The 27,942-nt window shown below is 34.2% G+C and overlaps 1 protein-coding gene across 1 annotated transcript in view; it reads left to right on the top strand.

The window, feature by feature from the left end:
• Positions 1-27,942, top strand: part of LOC150104327 (atrial natriuretic peptide receptor 1-like) — a 358,232-nt gene that overhangs the window by 232,709 nt on the left and 97,581 nt on the right. Inside the window, exons 4-6 of the mRNA XM_090396458.1 lie at positions 23-158; positions 8,817-8,912; positions 26,144-26,278. Of these exons, the coding sequence (XP_090252584.1) occupies positions 23-158; positions 8,817-8,912; positions 26,144-26,278 (367 nt within the window). The remainder of the gene's footprint in view (positions 1-22; positions 159-8,816; positions 8,913-26,143; positions 26,279-27,942) is intronic.

The following is a 27,942-nucleotide window of genomic DNA, read 5'->3' as shown; positions in this document are numbered from 1 at the left end:
AACATCTGAACTTGTTTCATAGGTGAACCAATTTGTCACTGCTTTCCACGAAGCCGTGTTGCTGTATGCTTTAGCTTTAAACGAAACTCTAGCTGAGGGTTACAGCATTACAAATGGATCTGTCATCACTCAGAAGATGTGGAACAGGACATTCGTGGGTAAGAAAGTTCACTTTTCTGTATAGTAAATGCTAACATTATCTAATAATATATTTATATGTAATTAAAAATAAACAGATTTTAATACATTTCAGATGTTTTTATTTATTTACTATTATTTAGCATTTGTTTTACCTGAAGTTTGTGTGTGTGGTGCTTTTGGTCGATTCTCTACGTACGATTGCGTACCGGTATTTTTACTGACAGTGACACGCGTTTAACTTTCAGCTTTTCCTGCTACAATGAATGAGTACTGGCACACTTATCGTTTTACGAAATAATAATAATAAAACAAATGTTCTGTAGGTGCACACACTTATAAGTAGCGAACAAGACGAATTTTGATTTTGGTTTCGGTTTCAGCTCATAATAATTTTGATTTTGGTTTCTGTTCACATTTTCGCTTGAGTGCTGCGTGTCTCTACGATGTTTATTAATAGTGTAGTGTATTTTTAATAGTGTAAACAAGTTGACATTCATAGTGTTTTATTCATTTTGTGTAGCTATAAAATGGATACATCTCCATGAAAGCGTTCCAAAATATGTTACTCTTTCTCAACGCATCCATGATTCAAAGACAAATTACAAATGAGTGTGGTGTTGGTTTTAGATGCGATATGGAAATGCGATTGTGAAGAGGTTTAGGGAGGTATGTACGTTTTTTCCTGACAGAAATGGAAAACGTGGGAGAAAAAGCAAAACTACACTTACTCAAGATTGTTCCCTAATTACAAAAAGCAAAATGAAGATTGTCTGTTGTAGACTTAAATAAAGACTTTGTAGCTAGTGCGATTAATATTTCTGACATGACAGACAGTCTAAGATTATTGGGAGGACTGTCCACAGACCATAAACGAGACATATCTTGACGAAGACTGTGCAGAAAAAGCGGCTCCAGTGGCCAAAAGTTTACAAAGATTGGACTGTTGAGAAGTGGAAGAAGGTCATATTTTCAGATGAGAGCGATTTCTTTGTCCAAGGAGAGTACGTAAGTACCCTATGTTCGCAATTCAGCTGCTGAGAAGACTTCTCCTACTCACCGTCAACAAGCTCCTAAACACCCAGCTAAAAATGTTCTGGGGTTGTTTTACATATGACGATCCAGGAACACTTGTGCCTCTTGACGGTATGATGAAAAGTGACCAATACATAAAAATATTGGAGAAAGGAGTGGTCCCACAGATCCGGAAAGACAAAGAACTCATCTTCCAACAGAATCTCGCTCCATACCACACTTCAAAAAAGTGAAAGAGTTCCTCAAGCTTTTTTCTATGAGCAACGATACGTTTTTGTGATTATTAGAATATCCGAGTTGTATACTGATTACTATTTCTTTAAAAAGCATCACTGAGTAAAAATATTAATAGTCTTGCAGATTATAAGCTGCAAACAGTCTGTAGGATATGATAATAACTTAACTATAAGTGAAAGAAAGGTAATATTTGTCCGAATTATGTCTTTTCTTACTACATGCGCTTGTTATTTCAGATCACTACAATTGCATAAAACCAACGAACTGTGCTTCTTTCCATCATTAAATGTTAAATCATTTTAAAACGTTACAGTTGCTAATATCGATCCAGGAAAGGTAGTTCTGTTTATCGTTACATGTTAAATCCTTTTTAAACTTTACCTCTACTAGTTAATATTAATACCGATTATCAAGTATGTTTATTTGCTTTTACCATTAAAATACACTCAACAATGGGAAACAAAAATTATGAAGGAATTTCTCATTAAATTAGAGACCAAATGGTTAAATAATGTTAAATGCATACTGCACAAAATACGAGTGGCAGGAATATTCTAATTGTGTTTTCAAATTCAAAAATATATGTCATACTTTTATATTTATTTAGGATGAAGATATTCTTGTTAATCCATATTATATCATCCAAAATTCTGTTATATTCATTAAAATTTTTTTTTCAGTAATGTAAGATGAGTTGTAATCAGCTAAACATTAAGGCTGGGCATCCCAAGGACATAATTGTACTAAGTTATATACTGATTACCATTTCTTTAAAATGTATCATTGAGTAAAAATATTGATAGCCTAGCATATTATAAATTCTCTTTTCTTTTATTAATAGTGTTTTAATTTTTTCTTGCCAAATCTGCCCCTGATATACTATTAATATTTAGATTGTTTGTGTTAGAAACGGTCATGTGTTAACTCACCAGCAGATTCTTTTTCTATTTATTTATCTATAAAATAGTAAATATATCGTACAGAAATTCACTTTTTCTTCCATATGCAGAGCTAGAGTGAGTTTGGTACCATGCAGTAGCACAAGGCGAATCAGGAAAGCTGTATATACAACAAAAATGTCCATCATATTGCAATATGTCATTACTTTATTGAGCTTTTATAAGCAGTAAAAGTACCACAAAACATGACGAAGGTTGCAGAAGCTTAATATACAGGTTTACTACAAACGTTGCTACATTTTGAAAGAAATTAAATATATCGGGAAAAACGTATGATGCGGAAAGAACAAGTATTGGAAAGAACAACTTGGAGCGTAACGTTTTTAGAGAGCAAGTTCAACGTGAGTTCCACTTGCAGTTAGGCATACAACGAAATTCATTTCAGCTCTCGCTCTGCCATGTGGGCTCCAATATTTCTGAAGTAACTATAGCTACAGCATCTGTAGGTTTGACTTTCTCAGTTGTAGTGAAGTCGCTTTTGAGGTAAACATTTATCTTTTCCGTAACTTAAAAATAAAAAATAAAAATAGTGCAGAGATAATTGTATGCGATTAGATCCTTTTCTGACCAGCTACCTATTGAAATATAAACGTTTCTTCTAGACTTAGTCTGTTAACATTGGCAATTTATTTAAATCGATTATACCACTGCTTTATCATTTGTATTAACCAGATGTACTAAATCTAGTTGCCACAAATCAATAACTCAATTCAGCGTATCACTAAACTCAATGAACTTTTGAGAGAACTATTGTTATATTCATACCCAGTAATTAGAATGAGATATAAGCGTATGTGCACGAAATCCTTCACCTGTTTTTCCTTTGCGCCTTGCAAATTTTAAGCTAATTCTCTGTGTTGGTCATGGTACAATAAGGATACAATGATCAATTGCTAAAAATGAAACTAAAATAATAATTCGAAAGAAGAAAAGAAAAGTATGATTTTCTCTTTTTCAATCATATTATAATAAGTTTGAGTTCTCTCTTTCTCTCTCTCTGCTTTTCTGCTTTCATAACACTTAAAAACATTTCAAAGTTTTACGAAAAACAACATAAAGAAAATATATGCTTTCTAACGCATTATCCTCGTTTTCTTTTATTAGTTTGTTTCGGCTAATTCCTTTGAGGAAAAATGTTATATTTTTCCCCTATTTCATTTTCCGTATTAAGAAAAAGAAAAATGGATTTATTTATTTGTAGTAATTGATGAAAATGGTAATATTAAATATGGAAAACTGAAGGTAAAAAAGTCTGTTATTTTTAGTTGTGGTTTATCTTACTGCAACAGATTAAAATTTATTTTAAAAGAACTGAAAACTGTAGTGAATTAGGTAATAGTCAGTCATTTGCAAGATGTTTTACTTTTCCAGACTGAACGAGATGCATTTCTCAGAAGTGACGACTAACTAACATCTTTAACCGTCGCATCAAGCGAAACTACAAGTTCAGAGTTGAGAACATTATTGAACAATCTAAAACAGTTTTCTTTCGTGTAACCAAGAATGAATTCAGTTCCGCGTAAAGTATATGTTTATTGCTTTTCGGAAGAAACTGCGTGCACTTCTTTATACAGTACTTTAGATGCACTTTAATATAACAACTACAATCCAGCTCTTTTCTTTCTTTCTTTCTTTCTTTCATTTCATTTCATTTCAGACAAGACAAGTTATTTATTTAAGCACACTTAGTGAAAAAAATCTTTCATTCAGCTTATGTGTGTTTCGAAAACAGAACCTGAATCACGCACTGGTAATGCCTTTTAAAATCAATTCTTTTTTCGAGAATGTTTCTTCTTTCAATTTCCTTTCTTGAATAAAACCAGTTTGGGTATTCCTTTCTATTGATTAAAAAAAGAATCTTACTCTGCTACTAATATTGAACAAATCCATATACTAGCAGATATTCTGCTTTAATCATAAAACTTTCAGCATACATTTCATAACTAATCATAGAAATCTTTTCTTCGTCAAGAAACAAATAAAAGTTCTCAGTCCTTTAGGCAAAGTCATCAAACATTCTTATCTGTTTTCATAACATGAACTAAAAAGAAGTTCACCACTTAGTTTACGTAAGTCATAAAAAGTAATTTTTAACAACATACTGATATTTAATTGCTGGTTTCTGTTTCGAAATGCACATCGCAGTGAAGGGTAAAAAATTCACACAATAAGATTACAGCAAATGCTCCTCTCCTCAAGGTCTGAGATATCTGCTAACTCATGCTGAAAATAGTGCAAAAGAGGGATGTTGTCTCTTCTGGAGGAACTTCTTTGCAGGGACTTGTATATATCTTAGATAAGAAAGTAAGTAGAAATGAAGCTAGTATCGCAGTGTTTGGCACTGGTGGTTTGTTTCAATAATGCATTAACACTGGGATTCCGCAATATTAGAAAAAATATGTCTGAGAATATATCCATGAATAATTGAAAGTATATTTCCAAGTACTCCAGGCTTAGAAGAAACAAACACCGTTGAAGACGACTAACGTAAGTTGCTATTTTCTAATATTCCGGATTCACAGACACAAAACTTGATGAGCCTGATATCAAGATTATAACCCCGGAAGCTGAAACCAATAAAAATAGGTTGGGCTCTAAAGTTTAGATTTATTTTCTTAGTTAATCAGGGAAATAAATTCAGATTTCCTAATTCCGTTTGAAAGATCATTATGAAAATTATGTGAATCAATAATTGAAAATAAAACTATGATTATGCACAGAACATTATGTGTTGGGACAAATAATCTACATAATAAACTAATTAAATGAGAGTAATGTTCAAACAACGAAACGAATTAATTTACTCTTAGAAATCTTTATTCGCTCATCACTAAAGAAAATGGAATATTAATATTGAAATTTGTAATAAACATATGAACTGTAGCGTGTATAAGCATATTATCGATATTTAGATTCATATCTAAAGTCAAACAGATTGGACATAGGCACAAAATACAAATACTCTTATTCTATCACATTTATCTAATTTCCATACTTTCCATACTTCAGAAATATTAACCAGTCCAAGATGATCAAAACCTAAGGTGTTTGTTATAAGCTATACGTTACATTAATAAACAAAATACAGAATAGAATTAAAACTTGGTTTTACGCCCTAACAAACTTTTTAAAACTGGCAAAGCAACCAACATACAGCCTTAATCTAGATACATCACATGTATCTAGCCCAAGGATATCAATGATTTTCTTAAGCCGCAAGTAAGGAGAGTACGTCAGAAAAATTCAGCTATCTCCTGATCCCGAAAACTAACAGTATATACGATTATATGAAATAGTAAGAGTTCTGCGGTCATATTTATTACAGTTGTGCGGTTAAAAGCACGAGTTTCAAAGGGAACAAATCTTAGAATACCAAAATCGACTCTTGGGAATCTGCATGAAAAAGGTCTAGAAAAAAGAATTTCTCTGGTCTACGAGAATCGGCCCGACTTATTTCCTCTGGTAGTCTAATGTTATGGAATCAAATTCCACTTTCACAGGACTACATAGCACAAAAAAAAATTACAAATTCCCTAACGCCTTTTATTATTCAAAGTGGATAGGTATGCTAGGCTGGTTTAGCCCTATCTAAATTTTGGAGACTAAGGGAATTCAACCTCCAACTCACCCAAAGAGCAACGGAATATAACCGGTCTAGCCGCTTTATGTCACCATTTCAATATACACATAAATGATATTTAAGAATACCTTTATACGGAGCCAGATATATCATTATGCAGACGAAACTGCACAGCTACTAGTTCAAAGAGATATCAACATCGCCCTTTCCTAAGCACAACACCTGATCTAATTAACCACGTATTTTTACAATACATCTATCATAATAAACAACACTAACACCCAAAAGTTAGTTCTTAACAAACCCTAAGAATCGCGTTTCCTATTCTAGTTCCTCTGTACGGTTATTCATACCACTACGTTTATTATTTTGCCCAATATTGTCGTATCCGAAGCTAATCCTGTAGCACACGATAAGCGTCTCGGACTTTATGTCTTGCCTATCCATCTTAAATGGACCAAACACTGAATACCTCTCATAAGAAACTTCACATTATTCTGTCCAAATTGTTCCAAGTAACACATATGACACCAATCAACAATGATAATTATCTATCAAGAGAGTAGTCACTAAGGTAAAACATAAACAGTCTACGCGAACTCTCAAACTCTACCAATCTTAACAAGAACACTAAAACAAGAATAACGGAGGTGGTATCAACATAAATACCGCTGTCCTATGGACACTAGCATGTCCAGAAACGAAAGCCGTAACTTGATCAGTAATGTAGAAGATTAAAGAGGAAAGATCATGTGCACCCATACCAATATACAATAAACATTAGTTCCGCTCTCTTCACGAAAGGCTTTTTTAACTTAGAAGGTGATGTGATTATTCATTCCCTTAACATTCCGCTGCCATTCGCTTATTTTCCGATATTATATAAAAAACATCGTGATTTTATTTATATAATTATACCTTACTGGTTATATATTTTTACCAATGAATTTTTATCACTGGTTTCACAATCTCTCTCTCTCTCTCTCTCTCTCTCTCTGCATATACTATTATGTCGTATTCTTTGCCTTAGTCTATAGAGAATTCATAGACTAAGATCCAAATAAAATTTATAAAATGAAATTTTATTTGGATTATTCGCAGATTTATCCCCCTTTTTTTCTTTTCCTCCCACCCTTTATTTTATTAAGCTTATAAGATATGGTATATAGTTTTTATTCTTGTAGATGTGCCTTACAAAGATAGATGGTTAAAGAAAATGTTCTGTAATCGTTAAAAGGAAGAAATATTATTATCATTATGTATCACAACTATTATTACAAGATAATGATGATGTTTTCCTTGGTGTGTGTGTGTGTGTGTTATCAAAAGAGTAATCGAAAATGTATATTGCACAAATGCATTATAATAGATATATACATTGTTATATAACCTTCTTTAAATGTAAGAAATGCAAGTGTAAATTATCGCATTGATTACGAATAATAATTCATGGATTATACTTTCATATCAAACTAATTACATGAAATATATCAAATAATTATATTTATTTTGTTATGTTTATTAAGACTGAAATGGTAGTATAATTGGTAATATAAAATAATAGTGATGAAACACAAGTATTATAGCAATACAAGTGACAACAGAAGATTAATAGTACACATTTACAAATTAATAGTACATATAGAATGTAATAAAATATAATACGAGTATAATACAATTACTGTTTCAAGTGATAATATAAAGAGTAATAGGTTAGATAAAAGACTTAAGAATAGAGAACAGAAAAGAAAATAAACTACAAGGAACTCTATAATGTGTATAATCAAGGGTCATACTAGTTATTGAAAAAAAAATCACTCACTATAAAATCAAACGACTATCTATAAGCATACACGCAACACACAGCATATACTTGACAGATAATATATAATAGTTATAGTAATCTCTTACTATACACGTTTAAAATAAAAGTCAACATTTTTTGATCAAATGAGGTAGTCTCTCAATCTTTTTCAAAAGCATATCCTGAGTTACTGATTTAATTTCATTATGTCGTTTATTGTGGTTGCTTGTTGCTAAATATTCAAAAGATTTATGAAATTTTTTCTTATTTGCTTTGGAAACTAGGTGGGTCCGGTAACAGGGCAAACCATAATCTGCGTTATATACAGAAAAAAAGCAATGTTATTTCTTGCATTTAGTATAACAGGCAGACTGAGTCTAAAAAAGACAAAATATCAATAATCGCAAAACTCATTAGTGGAACATGCAAATACATCTGTAACAAATTCTTTTTATGTAAATTTCGGTTCGTACTGAAATACTTGTAAAAGGTGTTATTGTTGTCTAAATTTTATGCATCCAATTTACCTGAGAGATAATAAGCTGTTAATGAAAATAACTTCTTTTAAAATACGCTTATCATTGATCAATTATCTCATTTTACGAGTAGCGCTTGCGATCAGGTGCGTAATTAAGATAATGCAAGCAGGGAATTCATCTTCAGAGCAACTCATTTCAGAATAGCAAGTTACATAATAAGAGAAAACTTTTTTTTTCACCTTTACGCACTGATGTTGTTTAATCTAGTGTCTTTGGAGAAACTATTTGTAGATAATAATTTAAAATTAAGAGGTACTATTTAACATTAATTTACGTCAAAGTAAATTAATTTCGCCCCAGGGTGAAAAATTTGCAGTAAGAACAAATTTTGCTCAGGAAGAAAAATTGTTATCAACAGCTGTTTGCGATTTTTCTCTTCGAGAAATTCATTATTCATAGGTCGTTGTAAGAGTCTCTGTTGATAAAGAGCAAAAACTGATTTCACTTTATAATTTCACTTAACTAAAGGCAGAAAAAATCATTATGCATTACATATGTGGATTAAACTTCTCAAATCATTGCAGGTATCACTGGAAATGTTAGTATCGATGAAAATGGTGACCGAAATGCTGATTATTCTCTTTTGGATATGGATCCTGAAACTGGAATATTTGAGGTTCGTTCTTATTAATCTATTTCTATATTGCTATTGTTGTTTATTTTTGTTTTTTCATTGGGTTTAAGAATCTGTGAGAAACTAATTATAATTTTTACAGACTAACAACTGCTCGTCCAAATTTTCTACTAGAATTAATTAATATTACTCAAAGCAGTAGTTACAGGATTAGATATTTAGAAGTAATTTTCAAGGTTGCCAAAATTCAACTTCTATAGTTTAATAAATCCACACCCTCTAGTTAAGAAATAGCGTGTAGTACCATTTGGCATTGGGATTAAATTGTGTGTTGTGTCTTGGGAACGAAAAGCAAAATACTCTAAATACAATTCCATAAAATGATACTTCGTAAATTCTATAGTGGTAGAAGAGCGAGTCTGTGTCATCGTTGTTTTTTAGGTAACATTTCTCCTTGAGGTTCGTATTTTCTCGGCTAAACTTCCTTTTATCCTAGCGGTTAGAAATAAGGGGAGGAATTAAACAAGAAGCAACAAAGATAAGACCATAAATGGAACGTCTGTTTCTTGAGATCAAGAGACCAAGCAGGAGTTTAAAAAGACATTTGGTACAAAAAAAATCGTTTCAGATAGATGCTCAGAATTATTTGAAATATTATTTTAATGGCTAATATAGCCTACTTTCGTTTAGGAGTGCCCCTTTTTTTACAATGTCATTGGCTCTTCACCCAAAATCTTAGGGCATTACTGAAGCGTTATAAAACTAATATATAAAAAATAACATAGGAGGAAAATTTGGACATGCTTTTTTGAGTGTTGTTTTCTGTCTCCTTATCCAGACGAAATGCTTTCATCTGCTGTTAAAGGAAGTTTTTTTATTTTTTGGGGGGGGGGGGCGAAAGTGGGAGTAAAGTAATGTGGGGAAAATTATTTGAAAAAACCGGTACTTTTTATATGTATAATATTATTATTATTAAGAGTGGGTAAAGAACATTCGGAAGGGAGGGGGGGGGGGGAGAAGGACCTGAGTATAGAAGTTATTTTTTTGGGAAAGAGGAGTGAAAATGTCCAAATTTTCCTCCTATTTTATTTTTCATATATATCAGTTTTATAATACTTCAGTAATGCCCTGACATTCGAGTAAAGAGCCAATGACATTGTAAAAAAAGGGGAACTCCTAAACGAAAGTGGGCTATATTAGCCTACTCAAAATAATAGTTATTTTAGTGGAGTAACATGGGAATTTTCACAGAAATAATACCTATAAATATTTGAAATAATTCTGGTGTTGTGAACCAAAAAAAAAGAAATAAAAATTTCTCTCAAATTAATTAAATTCAAAGTGAAATAAAAAAAAAATAAAAAAAAACAGAGACAAAGATTCCCGTTTGAAAAATAAAATGAAATGCATGCTTAATATCAAAAAGCTAATTACTTACCGACTTGTGCATGTCGGAAGAAAAAATAAAAATATAAATCAAATAAAAATATAAATACAAATTTCTCTTCCCTCACATTTAGTCAGCAATACCATAAAAATAACATTCAAACAACCTAAACAACAAATTATTAGATCCAACTCACGAAATATAATAGTTTTAAATAAATGTATTTATATTTTTATCTTCAATGTTAGGGAGATCGTATCAGATATTGTTACATAAGCGTTACATCTAGGTGTACATTCTAAATCATATTTTCAAAGCTGCTTCGGTGGATGTTTTGGCGATACCGTAGTAATTAGTTGGCATTTATTATCATGATGTAATTGCCATGATGACTAATGTAACATAATTCTGTATCAAGGGAGCATGAGATATTTTGAGGGTTTCGATAAGTGGAAATCGTTTGCTGGTCCGGGGGAAATGCTTTTGACATTGAAGATATACCGCTCAAAACAATTATGGGATATGTTGGTTTTCTTGTAAATTATAAAGTTATTAAAATAATTTACAAATGCAACACATTTATTTTAAAACGTTCTTAATATATTTAATCAATTACGCCCTATCCATTAGTAAGAAATATTTATTCATATATGAAGTACCCAATAGTTATAATTATTTGAAAACAATTATAATTATCCGGCAGAAACTAAAATATCCCATATTTTGTTTTGAGCAGTATATATATATATACAGGCTGTCTCAAAAATGTTTTGAAACAATGACTGCAACGAGACTAAGCTTGGAGGAAAGGAAATTTATCCTAAAGTGCTACTGGAAGTGGGAGAACGTATACAAAGTGCGAAGACAGTTTAGAAGGAAGTTTCATAGAGATCCATCAATTCAAATCACCATTACTCTAATTAGAGATAAGTTTGAAGCAGATAGAACTGTTCAAGAGGTTCAGAAACAGTGTCCACAAGAGAAAATAAGCTGCTGGAAACTTACTGCCAATCGCCAAAGCAAATCTGTTCTGCAAGCAACTCGTGACACAGGAATTTCAAAATCGATTGTTCGTCGCATTTTTCCATCATGTGCATTGGAAAAACTTTATTCCAACATTAGTCCACGTCCTTACTGAAGATGACCCTGATCGGAAAGTTGAACTTTGTAAGTGATACCTGGCAAAATGTGCAGAGGACGCACAGTTTTCAAACATGATTGTTTGGAGCGATAAGTCCACATTTCAGTCAAATAGCTCAATTAATTGTCACAGTTTCAGCTACTTCGCAACTGAGAATCGCATGTTACGGTTGAACACCATAAACTTACCAAGGGTTACAGTGTGGTGTGGATTGTCAGCGTTGGGCTTAATTGGCCCATTCGTTTTTGACAACACTGGTGCGTTTATTTGAATTCGCTGCAGAAATCCTTAATGCCACGCATTCGAGATAAGTTTGTGGATGAGAAGGAGGTTTATTTCCAGCAAGATGGATCACCTCTCCACTACCATCGTGATGTGAGGGCCTATATTGACCAAAATCTCCCAAATAGATGGGTTAGGTAAAGATGTAGCATTGAATACTTTTCACCTTCTCCAGATCTCACGCTGTCCGCATAAAAAAAAAAAGCCCAGACGCGGGACTTTTTTTTTATGCGGACACATCAAAGATAAAATTTACAGTTCAAAACCGGCAAATGAAAGAAAATGCGCCCCAAAACCAAATGAAATTAATCGTATGTTTGCAACTTCACTGGGCCGCATTATCAGCAGTACCTGGACCAAAATGCCCATCAATTCAAACACTTTCAATAACTTAGAAAGATTCTACATTTGTCTTCTTTAATTTGGATTATAAAACTTAGATGTATCTCAGTAGACATTGTAAAAATTGTAAAACTGTAAAACTGACTTATTCGTAGAATTTGCGGACAAAATAGAATAACTCTCTTAACAAGAACAATTCTTTTTTTGTCCGCAAATGCTACAAATAAGCCAGTTTTACTTTTTCATTTTTGGAAACCATACTGGTTTATAGTCATTATTATTTATTTTGGTGTAGTTGTAAAAATCCCTTATTCAGGTTTCTTTCTGTAATATTTTTCCAATTTAGAGAGACTGGAAATGGGATCATTGTTGCTCATGACCTTGTTTAGAGGAATATTTCCTGTTTTGATTATTGTATTAAACTAGGGGTGAAGAATATTTATAGAAGGCTAAAGTTCTTCATATCGAAAATCTGATTCCATCAAATTCTATTTTTATCTTTTATTTTATGATTTATTTATTCATTAATTTTTGAACAGTTCAGTTGACAATTTCTGCTTCTTTCATGTGACTGAAGGAAAATAGTCATGTAATATTCTCGCTGTTTTAGTTTGGCAATATTAAGAGACATTTTATTGAAGTGATTAGTAATTTATAGAATTATATCGTTTAATTGAAATATTTTCATATTAATTCTTGGCATTCTCCTTGCTCCTATTATTCACTAACTTTTATTCTCTGGCATGTTTTCTTAATATTACAAAATTACATTTCAGTGGTGGAAAAAAGCTATTGCAGTTGAATTGTTTGTATGTTCTTACTTTAATTCTTATAATATTCTGCAGCATTCTATAATAATCTTATGAGATTAATATGAAAAATTATTAGAGATTTTTACGTAGGAGAGAGTTCTTGACTTTTTTTCTTCCAAATTGCGTCTTTGCTGGATTAAGAGGTGAATGTCCTTATTAATCAAGTGTTAGTGTCTTATTTTTTTGTGTGGTGGATGTTTGCTTTTTTGTAAATTCATTGTAGAGTGTTTCATATATTAACCAGTCCCAGCCGATGTTCCATAGTTGGGTTTACTATTGAATCTACAATAAGTCCGTGATCTAGCTGAGTTTTACTGCAAATTTTACTTCTTTAGTAAACTTCATACTTAATGCTATGAAGCAAGTTTTCTAGTTTTGAAATAATTCTGGTTTGATCTATAGAATGGTATCATGCTAATAAAGGGCGCTAATGCTGATTTCGTTTTACTTTCAAAGTTTAATTCCTTCTCTCAAACTGTAGAGTGATTTGACATACACATGTATTGTTACTCTTCTTTTTGTTGTTCTGAGGTAAGTGTAGTGTAAGCTGGTAATGCTTCAGTGAGTAGGTACTCATTTCATTCTGTATAAGAGATTTCAGTTAGAATTAAAATATATTTTTCATGATGTTGTGGATATAGGGCCTCTCATTCTAGTCAATAATTTTTAATAATACTTAGAATATTCACGGCAATTATGTTCATGAAGATTTTTAAATAAAGATTTCATTTAAATTCTTGGAAATCTGTTAAGATTTTATATTTTATATTACCAAAATATCATTGCAGAATTTTTCGTAATAATACATGCAATCGTTTATATGTGTAGTATTTTTCCCATTTAAGATTACTGCTTGCAATCTATTTCATTTCTTGTTACTAGTACTTTAGCGTTATTTTGTTTCCTCGGGAACAATTATTTTGCGTCCTTTTACCTGACATGTCATACTGTTTTTCATTATGTTCTTTCCTCTCTTAATAACGGAGATCTCTGAAGCATGTATTCATATATTCTGATGTAAACATCTGTTTATTGGCTGATCAATTTTAAGCTTTGAGGTTGTAAGTAATTTTAAGTTACTGAGTCGTAGCACTTTATCTTGGTTTGCTTGTTAGTAAGCTTCACTATGAGAAGATTTTTCTTTTGTTTGAATTTCCTGAGTCTCGCTTTTTTTTTTATTCTGTTGGCTTCATCTATATTTTCAATTTCTCTTTTATATTTTTCATTAAAAATAAATGAAAGAAACATTTTCCCTCATTTATTTCTCTTATTGTTAGGTTATTTCTACTATATTGTACGGCATGTAATCTATCTAAAAATTTATATTAACATTTTAATTACTTGTTGTTTTAAAATATTCAACTCCATACGAAGTTTTGCCTTGTTCTTTATTAACATCTTTAGTTTGTGATAGCAAAATTATTATAATTGCTCTTAATATCACAAACAATCTAAGGAACTTTTACTTATCGCTCTCATAATCGCATGAAATCATCATAATAAATCTATCTTCGAAGTTTCATAATATTTGTAATCTCTCTCACTCTCTCTCTTTCTCGTGATTTCTTAAAAAGTTTTCACTGACTTGTTTTTTAATCATTACCTTTTTCTTCGCTAAAATGGAAGTTCAATTTACCTGTTTCCAATAAGTGAGAATGTTTAAAACATTCTCATTTATTTATTTACACACACACACACATATATAACACATATATGGTATATGTCAATAACAATAGGTCTGCACAAAACGAATAAGTTATTATACAGCATCTCAATATGATTTCGTATAGTACTTTTTATATTAGAGTGAGACCTCGCTTATTGAGACCTGAAGTGGCTTGAAAAAGTTCCATGTTTGATCTCTGGAACAGGATTTCCGAAAAAGAAAAAAATCAATCTATTTATCTATATAAATCTACAGTCACCAGAAGAAAGAACAGAGAAACATTAGCATCCGACAACTTGAAGAACAGCTCAATTATCTTCCAGACGAAAGCCCTGAATATCATTCAGCCCTCGAAGCACATGCAAAGACACTCAGAATTATCTGCAAAAGGTGCCCTACTTAGATCGCGGCACATACAAATAAATCTTTCAGACGCCTCCAAAAAATTTTTTCTCTTTGGAAAAATACATACCAGGCAGCAAACGGCATCTCCTCTATTAGACTTCAAGATGGCATCATCATCACAGAAGATCCAAGTAAAATCACTTCGGAAAACCTACAATACTACAAGAATACATAAAGCTCTACAGGAACATCCCTTCACGCCATTCACCAAATAATGAAAGAAACTAAAAGCATCTCTGCAACAGATTTGAACCACTTAGAAAATCCAATCACTCTAAATGAATGGAAAACTGCATGCACAACTTTGCCAAAGAACAAATCTCCCGAACTTGATGGTCTCACAACAGAGTTTTTCCAAGTCTTCTGGAATCAAGTCGGACCACTTCTTCTGAAAACACTGCAAGAAGCCTACCTCAATGGGCTCCCACAATCTGTCACGACCTCAGTAGCACGGCTGATACCAAAGAAGTGAAACCTCACGGACATCCGAAACTGGGTCTAATCTCACTAATCAACACCGATTGTAAAATCATTTCCAAAGTTATAGCAAACCGAATAAAGCCAACACTGCGGGATGTTAATGGCCAACATCAAACCTATTCTGTTGTAGGAAGATCAATACATGATAAACTCCATTTAATAAGAGATCTCATCCACACCGAAAACAGCCACAGTGAACACCTGGCACTCATCAGCCTTGATCAGGAGAAGGCTTTCGACAGAGTAGAGCACGAGTAGAGGTTATGGCCTCTCATTATCGAAGCAATGCAATTGCTATACAGAGATGCACTCGTCTGTTTAAAAATCAACAACAGGCTCACCAGCACTTTGTCATACTCTCGAGGGATCAAATAAGGATGTTTGATCCTTCGAGAGTAAGAAGGGTTAAATTACACACTGGCCATTGAACCCTTAAATTAAAAAGAGTACACGACACCGTCATCTCCAAATGAACCAGCATAATAGAATCACATCAGAAAATAACCCTGTCAGCATATGCCGATGACGTCACTGTAATAATCCGAGATGAAGAAGAAATGACAGTAACCGAGGAAGCACACAGACTATATGCACAAGTCTCAGGGGCCAAATTAAACTCAGCAAAAACTACTGGCTTGTGGTCGGACAGATGGAAGTCTAGAACTAATTCTCAGATCGAATGTACCTGGTCAAATGAAGGACAAACATATCTAGATGTACACCTCGGCAACACCAAAATATATAATAACCTGAACTAGACACAGCTGCACAACCGTTTTAAACAGGTGTTAGGAAAACGGAACAGTATTCGTTTAATGTCGTTACTTAGAGGAAGAGTACTAATAGTTAACCAGATGGTTGAGTGTGCTATGGCATACCCTCAAAGTGCTCACCGCCCTTTCTCCATCACATTCGAAAGGAAATCACACGTTTCCTCTGGAACAATGCTAACTGCTGTACAACATACTCTGAACTCTGCAAGCCACTCAGTAAGGGAGTACAAGGCCTGATTTCTCTTGAAAACAAGATTAGATACTTCAGGATAATCTTTCTCCTAAAGACACTTCAGTCCGATCACACTTATGTAACCACCTCCGATTACATCATGAAATCATCCACCAGAGGACTCACACTTTCCACAATCCTCTGAATCGCCAGATCTACACCATCACCTCTTAAACTGTCTCATTTTTACAGAGATGCTCTACAGGGCTGTAAAAATACTGAACTTCATCACACACTGACAGGATCAACAGAGTCAGCTGTTCTTACAGAATCTCTATTTTCGAACAGAAACATAACAAGTCTCGCAACTGGCCAACCCTTGCTTTTTCCTTCATGGAACTGGGCAGGAATAAGAACCATAGGGTACCTCCTGACCTATACCCTAAAGTGGAAAACATTCATATGCCTACCAATGAAACACCCAAACCTTAAAAGCAATGTCAACAAATGCAAGCTGACATTATAAAAGCCTATCCAGACATTGCAACACCTCAGGGAATCCGTATTCTTTCTAGAAACTGCGCGGAGCCGATCTTTCATCTTGTATCAGCTGAAGCCTCACTTCCAAAGCTTCCCTCCAACTGCAAGAAATTATACCACTTCCTGATGTCAGGGCCTCCAACTTTGCCCTTCGTGTATTCATCCTTAACCCTCTCATCCAAAAGCTGTACATACCACTCAGATTTCAGTGGGATCTTCCATATAAATCAAGTGTGCCAAACCAGATTCCGACATCATTCGAGACTATGGCATAACATCTTACCAACTCCTTCTAAGCTCTACAAATTTCAACTTAGAGAAACGGATCTGTGTCTATTTTGCGAAGTTTCAGGTACCTTGGAAGACACATATCTAACCTGTCCTGCTAACAAAGCGATGATCACCTATGCTCTTAATACTGCCTCTGTTACTTGTAACTAAAGTCCAGTAGTCCAAGAGGACTACTGGAATTTAGTCCGTACAGAAGAAAACAGACACAGAATAGGCAATTTCCTCTTCATCTGAGTTGAGCCCGTCATCTACAGCTTCCATCTAAAACACACAAGAAATAACCAGCACCCATCCATCACCGAATCGGCACAAACCTTCATATAAAGCTTACGTTGGAAACTACAAAGCAGACTTTCACTGGAACTTGATTACCACAAAGAAACAAGAACTGTCGCGAAATTCATAGAGGAGTGGAATCCAACTTGTACCCTGTTCTGAATTGCCGACGACAATACACTTCATCTGAATGATAACTAAGAATTAAACTGAACTGTAATGTTCATTCATTTATTGCATTTTCTATTGTATATACAAAAGGAAAATCTTTCTTTCTCTGTAATATATATATACTTATATACTTATAATATGTAAATAGTCCTTTTGTTACCTATCTTCTAATGTATATTTTAACAAGTTAAAAAAAAAATATATATATATATATATATATATATATACTGTATATGTTAAAGATAGCAAACAATTTTATAAGCTTGGTTTTAATCCTTTTTCCCAAGTAAGCAAACAAGCAAGTAACCCAAGTTTATGCCTGAAAGTATTTTCAGGTCTGAGGCAACTCGTGGTAAAGGTGAAGTAAGCTCTGATCACTTGCCTTAGTATCTCCCATAATGCAAAGCACATCTCCTTGCGGACATGTATGCTGCTATGCATTAAGGGAAGGGCTACTACCCAGACCGGTTTTGACCTTTATTGGGTGGTTAAGTACAGGTCATTCTCCAAAAACTCGTGCCATCCCCCAGATCGCCCCAACAATGAGCAACCCGAAGGATCAAAACTTCGGCGTTGTTCCCCTCAGTAACAGGCTCACCCTGCAACTGAGAAGAACTCTCAGCGTTGGTTCTACCCCGTGGCAGGCTCATTTCACCACCGAGCAGAGCCGCTCATATTTCATCTGGGGGGTAACAGCAACAGCCGAGCCTCAGTTAAAACTTCATGGGCTACAGCATTGCCATTCATCACACAAGCTTCCAACTGGTTTCAACCTTTATTGAGGTGCTGTTTAAGTAAAGACCTCTCTAGAAATTAGGTGGTCCCCAGACCACTCCCTACGAGTGACCGAAGGACCGTTCAACTCAGCGTTGTTCCACTCAGTGACAAGTTCACCCTGTCACCGAGAAGAAATTCTCAGCGTTGGCTCTACCCAGTGGCAGGCTCACCCCTCCACCAGACAAAGCCATAATCTCAGCGGTGGCCCCACTCAAAGACATGCAAAAACCTACCCCAAGCAGAGCCTCTCATACCTCAAAGAAACGGACAACTTCTGGCAAAAGCATATCAGTGGGAGCCAGACCCTGAGGTGAAAATACCAAAGTTGAAGTAATGTAGATCTTATAAATTTTACCTGTACGAGTTGCCACAAGGTCCTTTGATTTTATTAAATAAAAATCTCAGGATGAGAGAAAGATATAAAAAAGTTTATTACCTTGCTTATTCTATACGTTAAAGATACCAAGTAATTTTATAAGCTTGGGTTTAATCCTTTTTCCCAAGTAAGCCAAGTTTGCGGTTGAAAATATTTTCAGGTCTGAGGCAACGCATGGTAAAGGTGGAGTACGTTCTGATCACTTGCCTTAGTATCTCACATAATGCAAAGCTCATCTCCTTGCAGACATGTATGCTGCTATGCATTAAGGGAAGGACACTACCCAGACCGGTTTCGAATTTTATTGAGGTCTCGTCAGTGGGAGCCAGATCATGAGGTGGTAATACCAAGGTTGAAGTAATGCAGAGCTTTTTGAAAGTAATGCAGAAAGAATTAAAACCAAACTTATAAAATTGTTTGGTATCTTTAACGAATAGTATACCCAAGATAAAAAACTTTTCTACATCTTTCTCTCATCCTGAGATTTTTATTTAATAAGGCAAAGTACCTTGTGGCAACTCGTGTAAGTAAAATATATAAGCTCTGCATTACTTCAACCTTGGTATTATCACCTCAGGTTTTGGCTCCCACTGACGAGACCTCAATAAAGGTCGAAACCTTTCTGGGTAGTGGTCCCTCCCTTAATGCATAGAAGCTGATATGTTCGCAAGGCGATGTGCTTTGCATTATGTGAGATACTAAGGCAAGTGACCAGAGCTTACTCTTTACCTTTACCACGAGTTGCCTCAGACCTGAAAATACTTTCAGGCACAAACTGGCTTACTTGCTTGTTTGCTTACTTGGGAAAAATTATTAAAACCAAGCTTATATAATTACTTGGTATCTTTAACGCATAGTATACCCAAGGTAAAAACTTTTTTACATATGTATATATATATAAAATATATTTATATTTTATATAAATATGGGAACATTTTATTATTATTATGGGAACAACGAAAGTTGTTCCCATAATAATAGGTGCTTTAGGCGCCATCTCTAAAACATTGAAAAATCATCTAGAAGCACTCGAGTTAGATGGATTAAAAATTGGGAAGCTGCAAAAGGCCGCTTTGTTCGGCACAGCTTTCATTTTCAGAAAGTATTTCCACAACTCATGGACCCTTGGGTAGGGCTCGAATAAGTGGAACATAACCAGCCTTTTCTTAAGGTCTGAGGAAGCAACTCAAGCTTTGATGAATATTATATATATTTATGAACAACAAAACCAAGCTTAGCCTACTCACGATACAAAGCGTATTATGAGTTTGCAAAAATAATATTTCGCAGGTAGGAACAACATAAAATAAATAAATAATTAAAAAAGGATTGACTCAATGGTTTTATGTATCATTAATCTTGTCTCGTCAGGGATTAGGAGAATGGAGTTTAGGTGAGCCAGTTATTAAGCATAATATATGTTATGTTGCATGTTTGTATGCGCTTGGAAGTTATTAGCATTGAGAGATGGCTGGTTAATTCCATGCAAACCAATGTTCAAGAGAACAACTCAAGAAAACAAATACATGCGTTTTATTTGTTTTCTGTTTTAAGAGAATTCTAAACCATATCTGCAGAATCCTACCTATATTAACATGTTTTAACTTTTCTAATAAACTTTCATATATGAGTGTGTCAAATGCGAATGAGAATTACTTTTCTTCTTCTTCCAATGCAGATGAAACAATCCTCTGCGAGACTTATGGCTAAGATTTGTTACGCAGCCTAATCTCAAAACGAACGTTCTTCCTTTAATCCTAACAATGCGCTTTTTTTGTAAATTGAAGTACCTATCCAAATGGCTTTAACATGCCTTTAAGGCCCACAACCTTCCAAGCATGCTTGGATTTCGTAACCGAAATACGAGGATAAGATGGTCAGCCCTATGCCTTTAAGTATTCCTGACTGTATCTCTCTGTATTCACGGGGCCAGTTTGCCTGTTTGCGAGATGAAAAACCCCAGATAAACTGGTGGAAAAAACCCTGCTCTCCACGCCGAAGACGCCATGGAAATAATAATATAACAATAACTTTTTAATAACTCTTTAATAATCACTACAAGGACTTGTTACATCTACTGAAATCATATCTTCGAAAGCATCCCTTTCAAATAAAAATACCTTGTAGAAAAACGTGAATTATTATTAAATCTACGCGCTGAGTATTACAGTGAGGTTATTTAGTGTAAGCCACAGAAGGATTTTCTTGCTTCTACTTTTCCCCCCAGTCGGATGGGTGCCTGTCGAATGCCTATAGCGAAGCATCTTTTACGAACGGTTATGGCACACTTCAGGATAATTAATGCTTACAACATCGAGGCAGCTTTACAGAAAATACCACTGTGTTCTTCGATGGCTATATATCATATTTCTGGTACTACAACATGGTTTGGGAAAATGTGGTGGTAAAACTTGAGTGTTCTTTTCTTTACTTTCCTAATTTTAACATAAACAGAATTCCTTTTGGGTTAATAAGCAAAGTTTAGTCCGTTTAACAATGTTATTGACTTGTGATTTTGTTGAAGGAAGAATGACTCAAGAACGTGACTATCACAGACCTAGTAAATCGCTTTTGTGGAAGGTCAGAAAGTGTAATTAGGGACAAAAAAAGGGAGATACACCTATTAAAGGTGCCAAATTGTGGTCGTTCTGAACTAATGTTTATATAATATTTAGTATTAGCAATCTTTTTTTTTTGTTTCAGTCTAGAGGAAATATTATTTAATTATAGTACGTAAATGACTGCGGATGTCTTTCTTTTTTTTTGTCAATATGACCAGCAATGACAGTTAATTTATGAAAATATGATCACGGTTAGTCATAATGTTACTTAATTAGTGAAAGGGAATCATTAAGAAACTAAATTATATACTGACTAAATTGAATACTCAATAATCACTTTCACCTCAGAATTTACGTGAATCTTGAATTGTTCTTACATGATCTTAGGTGGCATGATCTCGACGTTTACAATTCTCTGATTCTTATAAACTCTTTTCTGTTTCTGTCTACCACTATCTATTCATCCACTAGATTTTTTTGAAAATAAATTTTCCATTATTTTTTCCTTGTTCAAGTCCATTACTACCTCTCATTATCTACGACATGGATGCAGTAACAGTTAGCGGAATATTAGTTTACTGATATGAGATTAATAATATTTCCAGATGAATTTAAATTTTTTTGTGGTGTGTGTGTGTGGGGGGGGGAGCTCGCACATGAGTATCTGCGTATATGTTTATGTGCGACTATACCTTTCTTTCTCATTTAAAATAAAACAATTAACTTTATAAACATTCAATAAATTTATTATATAAAAGCAAATAAAGAAAATAAATGATCGAATGCCTTTTAATTCCCAAAAGGGAGTAGGAGAGTACGTTTAGCTATAACTAATATGTAGAAATGGGCGGATAGCCAGCTTGATCATTACCTTACCTTATTCTTTACCAATAGACGGGCTTACATGGAGTTTGATGATTATCAAGGTATGACCGAGAGAGAGAGAGGGGGGGGGGTGCAGATAACTGCCGTCATTTAGTGATTCCGAGTTGTCGGAGAAAACACTCTCTTGTCTGTGGCACAAAACAATAAATCTAGACGAAGCTAAAACAAAAATGTCGGAAAAAATTCTTCTAGATCGACTACAAACTTATAGTGATCTTTCTTTGGCGGTCTAGCATTATTGAACATGAAAAATTACCACAAGTCTATAATCTGGAAAGAAATGTGTCTAAAAAAGTACATCTACATTTAGTTCGATATTCATTCTTTATTAAACTTAAATGAAAGATGCCAGGACTGTTCTATATCCAAACATCTATCTATTTTCTGCTGCAAATTCTACACGTTTCTGTACATCTGTTTAAGATTAAACTCGGTTCTGTTCTTTAAGATATTTATTCTTAAATGGCTTAGGTAATACTCGTTTCCTTAAAGAAAACGTTCATAATCCGATTGTTTGCGCTTCCACTTACAATCTTTATTTCTTTTTCTTCTTCTTCCAATTCAGATCAAACAATCCTCTGCGAGACTAATGGCTAAGATTTGTTACACAGCCTAATCTCAAAACGAACGTTCTTCCTTTAATTTTAACAATGCGCTTTCTTTTAAATTGAACTACCTTTCCCAATGGCTTTAACCGGTCTACAAGGCCCACAACCTTCCAAGCGTTCTTGCATTTCGTATCGAAAATACGAGGTTAAGATGGTCAGCTCTGTGCCTCTAAGTATTCCTGACTGTATCTCTGTTTATTAACGAGGCCGGTTTCCAAGATGAAAAACCCCAAATAAACTGGCGGAAAAACCCTTCTTTCCACTCCCAAGACCGGCTAACTTGGCTATGGCTGAGGAAAATCCTTAAGCTCCTCACGGCGTCGACGGGAATCGAACTCCTTCCCAAGGCATACGGTTGCAAAGCGCAAAGTCACTATGCTAACTGAGCGGACAAATTGAACTGCCGAAAAGGTTAAATAATTTGAGAAGGAAATTTTAAAACAAAATACAGTACATATGACTCCATTAAAGTATATTTATATTCTTTCTTTATCGAATTGAAAGGCACATGAGAGTGTTCAATTGTTGCAGTTATTGGCGGTTTCTTTTAGAGGTATTATGCTAAAGTTATGCCATTTATAAGTCCTATTTATTCGACTTATAAATTCGTAAAGAAATGTATAAATTAAAAAAAGTACCAAAAATCGCTGACAGGGGAAATTTTGGCGCTTGCGTAGCTGAAAACTAGCCAATAATTACATTAAAAGCAGATAAAATGGAATAATAACATTTCGACGTTGTAAGCGAAAGCCACGTCACTCATTCCAGCTGGATATGTGGCGCGTTACAATGATAATAAGAATAATAATAATTAAACTAAAACAACAACTTGCAAGAGAACACAGAAATTAATGTAGTGATTGAACTTGGAGGAAATAATATTTTATTCATTAGAATCAGGGTTCCCTGGACCACATACACGATTTTCAATGCGATGACCTTTCTTCTGTACAACAAATTGCATCAGGTGTGCGACATGCTCTACAGCTGAGCGTAAGGAGTCGGATCCTTACGCTCAGCTGTAGAGCGTAAGGATTAAACGGGCTGTTATGAATATTCATAACAGCCCGTTTTATGTTCTCATTCAAGACATACAAGTTGGGAACGCCACCAACATGAAGCCTTTTAAATTCCGAAAGGGCCGCTACCGCATTGTACTGTTTAAGGTAAAACAACTTAACAAGTAAGGCAGGCTGAGGCAAGGTAGAACGCATATTGAGCAAAATTCGTCAGTCATTCGAATAACTGCCTGAACGTTTCCAATCCCTTTTTAAGTGGAATTGGTGGCGCAGCTGTCACGTTCGCACAGTAAAATTTGCATAATCCTTTTTACCTGCGTTTACTGCAAAACATCTGACTGCTTTCAACCCCGCCACCGCCAAAATTTCCCATATCGGTCGGTGACTTTTGGTACTAAATCTTTTTTTTTCGCGGAATTATCTCCCAATGCCTTCAAAATTCTCAATATAAAATTTGGTCGCATTCCGTTTATTGGTTTTAGCAGATGCCTCCAAAGAGGGAAAGTTATTTTATGTCCACCCTGTATTAAAACAGAAACGTCTTTGGACATATTGTCAAAACTTGTATCATCACTGCAGCATATGGTGATAAAAACTGCACTAAGTTGCTCATTTCGAATATTAAATTCTTCGCCAACAAATTTCTTTAACTGATGCTAAGATGCCCTTAGATAGAATTATATCGTCTCCTGTGTCCCCTATCTTCTAGGCCAAAATTTATAAATTCGAACTTTTTGTTTTAAAATAAAAACAATCAAATATTACCCTTATGTTCATGTTGCGTGGCGCAAAGCTTGGTGTGGTTTTATAGTAGACTTCCTGAAAAGCCAATACATACTGAATTAATCTGGATTTACATTTATCAAATTACTCTGATGTACTTAGTTTTGAGGTTGTCAGAAAATGTTATTTGCGGTTATAATTAGCTTATAGTAAGCAAGTCTTGTTTGAATATTGATGTCTGAGCAATTCTTTGCCAAATTCAGGGGAATGGAAACAACCCAGTCGTAGTGCGATGTGGTATATCATGTTTATATAGAGGGAGCTGCGGCTACAAAATCTGAAGAAAAAGAAGTAAACAGTCAGCAAGGAATCGATATCTGAACTTTATTGGCACCTCCAGCAGAGTCGCATCTCTGCTCCAGCACAGTTTTTGCAAAATACGTCTCCGTTTAACAAGATTGTGTGAAACTAAAACTAGGAAAATATCACCTATAGCTGAGATCAAAATTTTTCCAACTGCTAATTCAAGTTTGTGAAACGGATGTCCGAATAATTCAAGCTACAGAATTCTGGTATGCAGGAAGTTGTGTTTTGTGAGTTACTCTTGAAACAGACATGAACATCCGTCGTGGTTAACCACATTATTATTGTTCTTTCATTTCATAACTAAATAGTCCATGGGTTATGACAAATCAGTTTGAGAAACAGTACGATATTATATCTAAATACATTACGAACGGCTCAAAATGACTTTCCAGGGTTTGAACAGTCAAGCGTCTAACATAATCCCTCTATACTTCTTGTATTTTTGAATTTTTATGATGTTGAATGGTAATTTCAAACCAAACGTTTTTGTAAACGTTTACGATCAAATGTCTTTCCTAAAAATAGCTACAATTTTTAATTCCAAGTCTGCTTATGGCAAAATAACTTGCTTATTGTCTCTCTAAGAAAAACGAGATGTTCCTTATCTCTTCTAAGTCTATTTTATTAACGTGCGGTTATTATTCTTATAAATTCCAAATCAGTCTGTCCTAAAATAACTCCACTAAAATAAAACTAAAAGGAGATTGAGAGTGCTTAAAGATATATTTTTTCCAAACAATCCACTTTCTATTTACGAAGATGTGTGAATTCTGTATTTAAATGAAAAATGTTCTGCAGATGTTTGCATGTCCATTATTCATCGTAAATCAGCGATTCTCCCCCTTTACTGTTAAGGCAATAAGAGGTGATAACAAGGCATTGGTCAAACAATTCTTTCCGAACTCATCAAATTTGATAAGGGGTCTCAATAACGTATTTCGGAAAGATTTCCTAGGAAATTTGGTTGTATTTGGACGATAAATGTCATATAACAGACTGCGTTTCTTACAAGTTCAATATAACTTGCAGTAATAGTTATTATACTAATGCGTCAAGAAAATATAGTTTGCTAATTATTTATGGAATTGCATAGTTTTATTCATATGAGAATATCATTATTTTACTTGTAGCTATTGCAGATAAATGCATGAATTACAATGTTCAGAATAATATGATATCGATATATAGTAACTGAATAAACGCTACTTCTTTTCTTTTAGACAGTTGCTAATTATTATGGGGCTACCAAGCAGTTTGTTAATGTTCCATCGAAAGTAATACATTGGGCAGGACAGCGAAGTGAGCCTCCACCAGACACCCCTCTATGTGGTTTTGACGGATCCAAATGCCCAGATGATGGTAAGTGTACATATGGGTCAAGCAATATGAAATATTACTTATAAATAAAACATCCTGTATTGTGATATTTTTGTGCAATTTGAATTCATCCTTCATATAAAAACACAGCATAATTTTGTATTGAAAAAAGTTATCATTTAGATACAAAGATGCGATAGACGAGTGTTGTTAACAAATAATTAGCAAAAGCTGCCAGTTTTAAATTACAGAATTGAATCAATAATCAGCATCCTAGAATACAAACGTTAAAGCAATACAGATGAACCATATGAAACTTATTATAAATTAATATAGCCTATATATAAATACCTCTTATGACAACGATATATTTCCGACTAACCTAAACAGTTAACATCTCAATGGATTTCACTTTCATCTGATCGCGTTTATGGGGATACTATCATCAGGTTTTTTAGTAATATGAGCCTGTTATTTGTAATTATTCTTACTTATCACTATTAGCAGTCCATGTACGAAATATTGCGTTATCTAGAAGTGTGATTATCAGTCAATGTTCATCTTTGCAGTCACTACATCGAATGACAGGCACCATATGAGGTGAAAAAAAATCTTCATACCGTTTGAAGAGTTTCCTGAAACTTAATGGTTGGACAATGCACGAAGTGTAAAGCGTTTCCTCAGGCATCTGCCACACCTAAATCTTCCATTCGATCCAAAAAACGGTGTAGCTTGATATCTCGGTTCATATAACGGAGATTCAACAGTCTTGGATAGTCACTAAGTAGTACACTGGTGTTCAAAACCTAAGGGCGGACGCTATTTTTGAATATTACAACCGCAAATTCAGACGAATCAGTTTATGGCAATATGTGTAACTGACAATTTCGAGTAGGAAGGGTACACATTCAAATTTTCGAATCGTGTGCAAAGGGGGTCACGTGGTAGCACTCAACAGGATAAAAGACAAATGGATGCGAATGGATGGAAGCTAAGCGAATTGTGTTTGAAGGAAGCTCTTTTAGGAAAATAATAAAGTTGCAAACTTGTATTCCTTGTAAAGTCTCAAGGACATCATCTAGATCAGGCGTGGCCAACTTCATTCTATACGAGGGCCAATATATGATGAGTGGTAGCGTCACGGGCCACACACAGAACTTAAATAAAAATAAACTCTGCATTTATTCAAGGCAATAATTATATGTATCGAATTACTATATCTGTTAAATCATTTTACTACTGGAAGAACAATATAAGATACTTGACTGATTTAAATATAAGTTGTTAAATTTAATTTAATTACATATTTCTCTAACCAGAGCAGTGCAAGTGACTTTCAAAGATGCGTTACTCTGGAGCGCATAGAAATCTACCACTCCCACTACTACAACTCGCACAGAGAAGCAATAGATTTTATAAATTGAGTAATCTTTTAAAGCTATTTTGATTCCGTGTTGAGAATATAAATTTTTTCCGTCATCAGAAATAATGAATATAACTAGTATATCAATCAGAAAATCTGCGGTCGAAACCAATAGCTAAATTAATAATACATATAAATTAATATAGTTTTTATCATGCCTCAGGCCTGTTGTTGGCCACCTATGATATAGATGATTTTACGCAGGTAAGAATTATCGGAAAGCTTAAAAAAGGCTGGAGAATTACTAATATCGCCAGAGGGTTTTCAGTCTTACAGAGCGTTG

Source organism: Typopeltis vanoorti, chromosome 8 (assembly GCF_054136105.1).
Source record: "Typopeltis vanoorti isolate ZY-2024b chromosome 8, IOZ_Tvanoo_1.0, whole genome shotgun sequence".
In the NCBI taxonomy this organism is placed as follows: domain Eukaryota; kingdom Metazoa; phylum Arthropoda; class Arachnida; order Uropygi; family Thelyphonidae; genus Typopeltis; species Typopeltis vanoorti.
The sequence above is the reverse complement of the archived record's forward strand: the minus strand, read 5'-3'. Positions and strand labels throughout refer to the sequence as shown.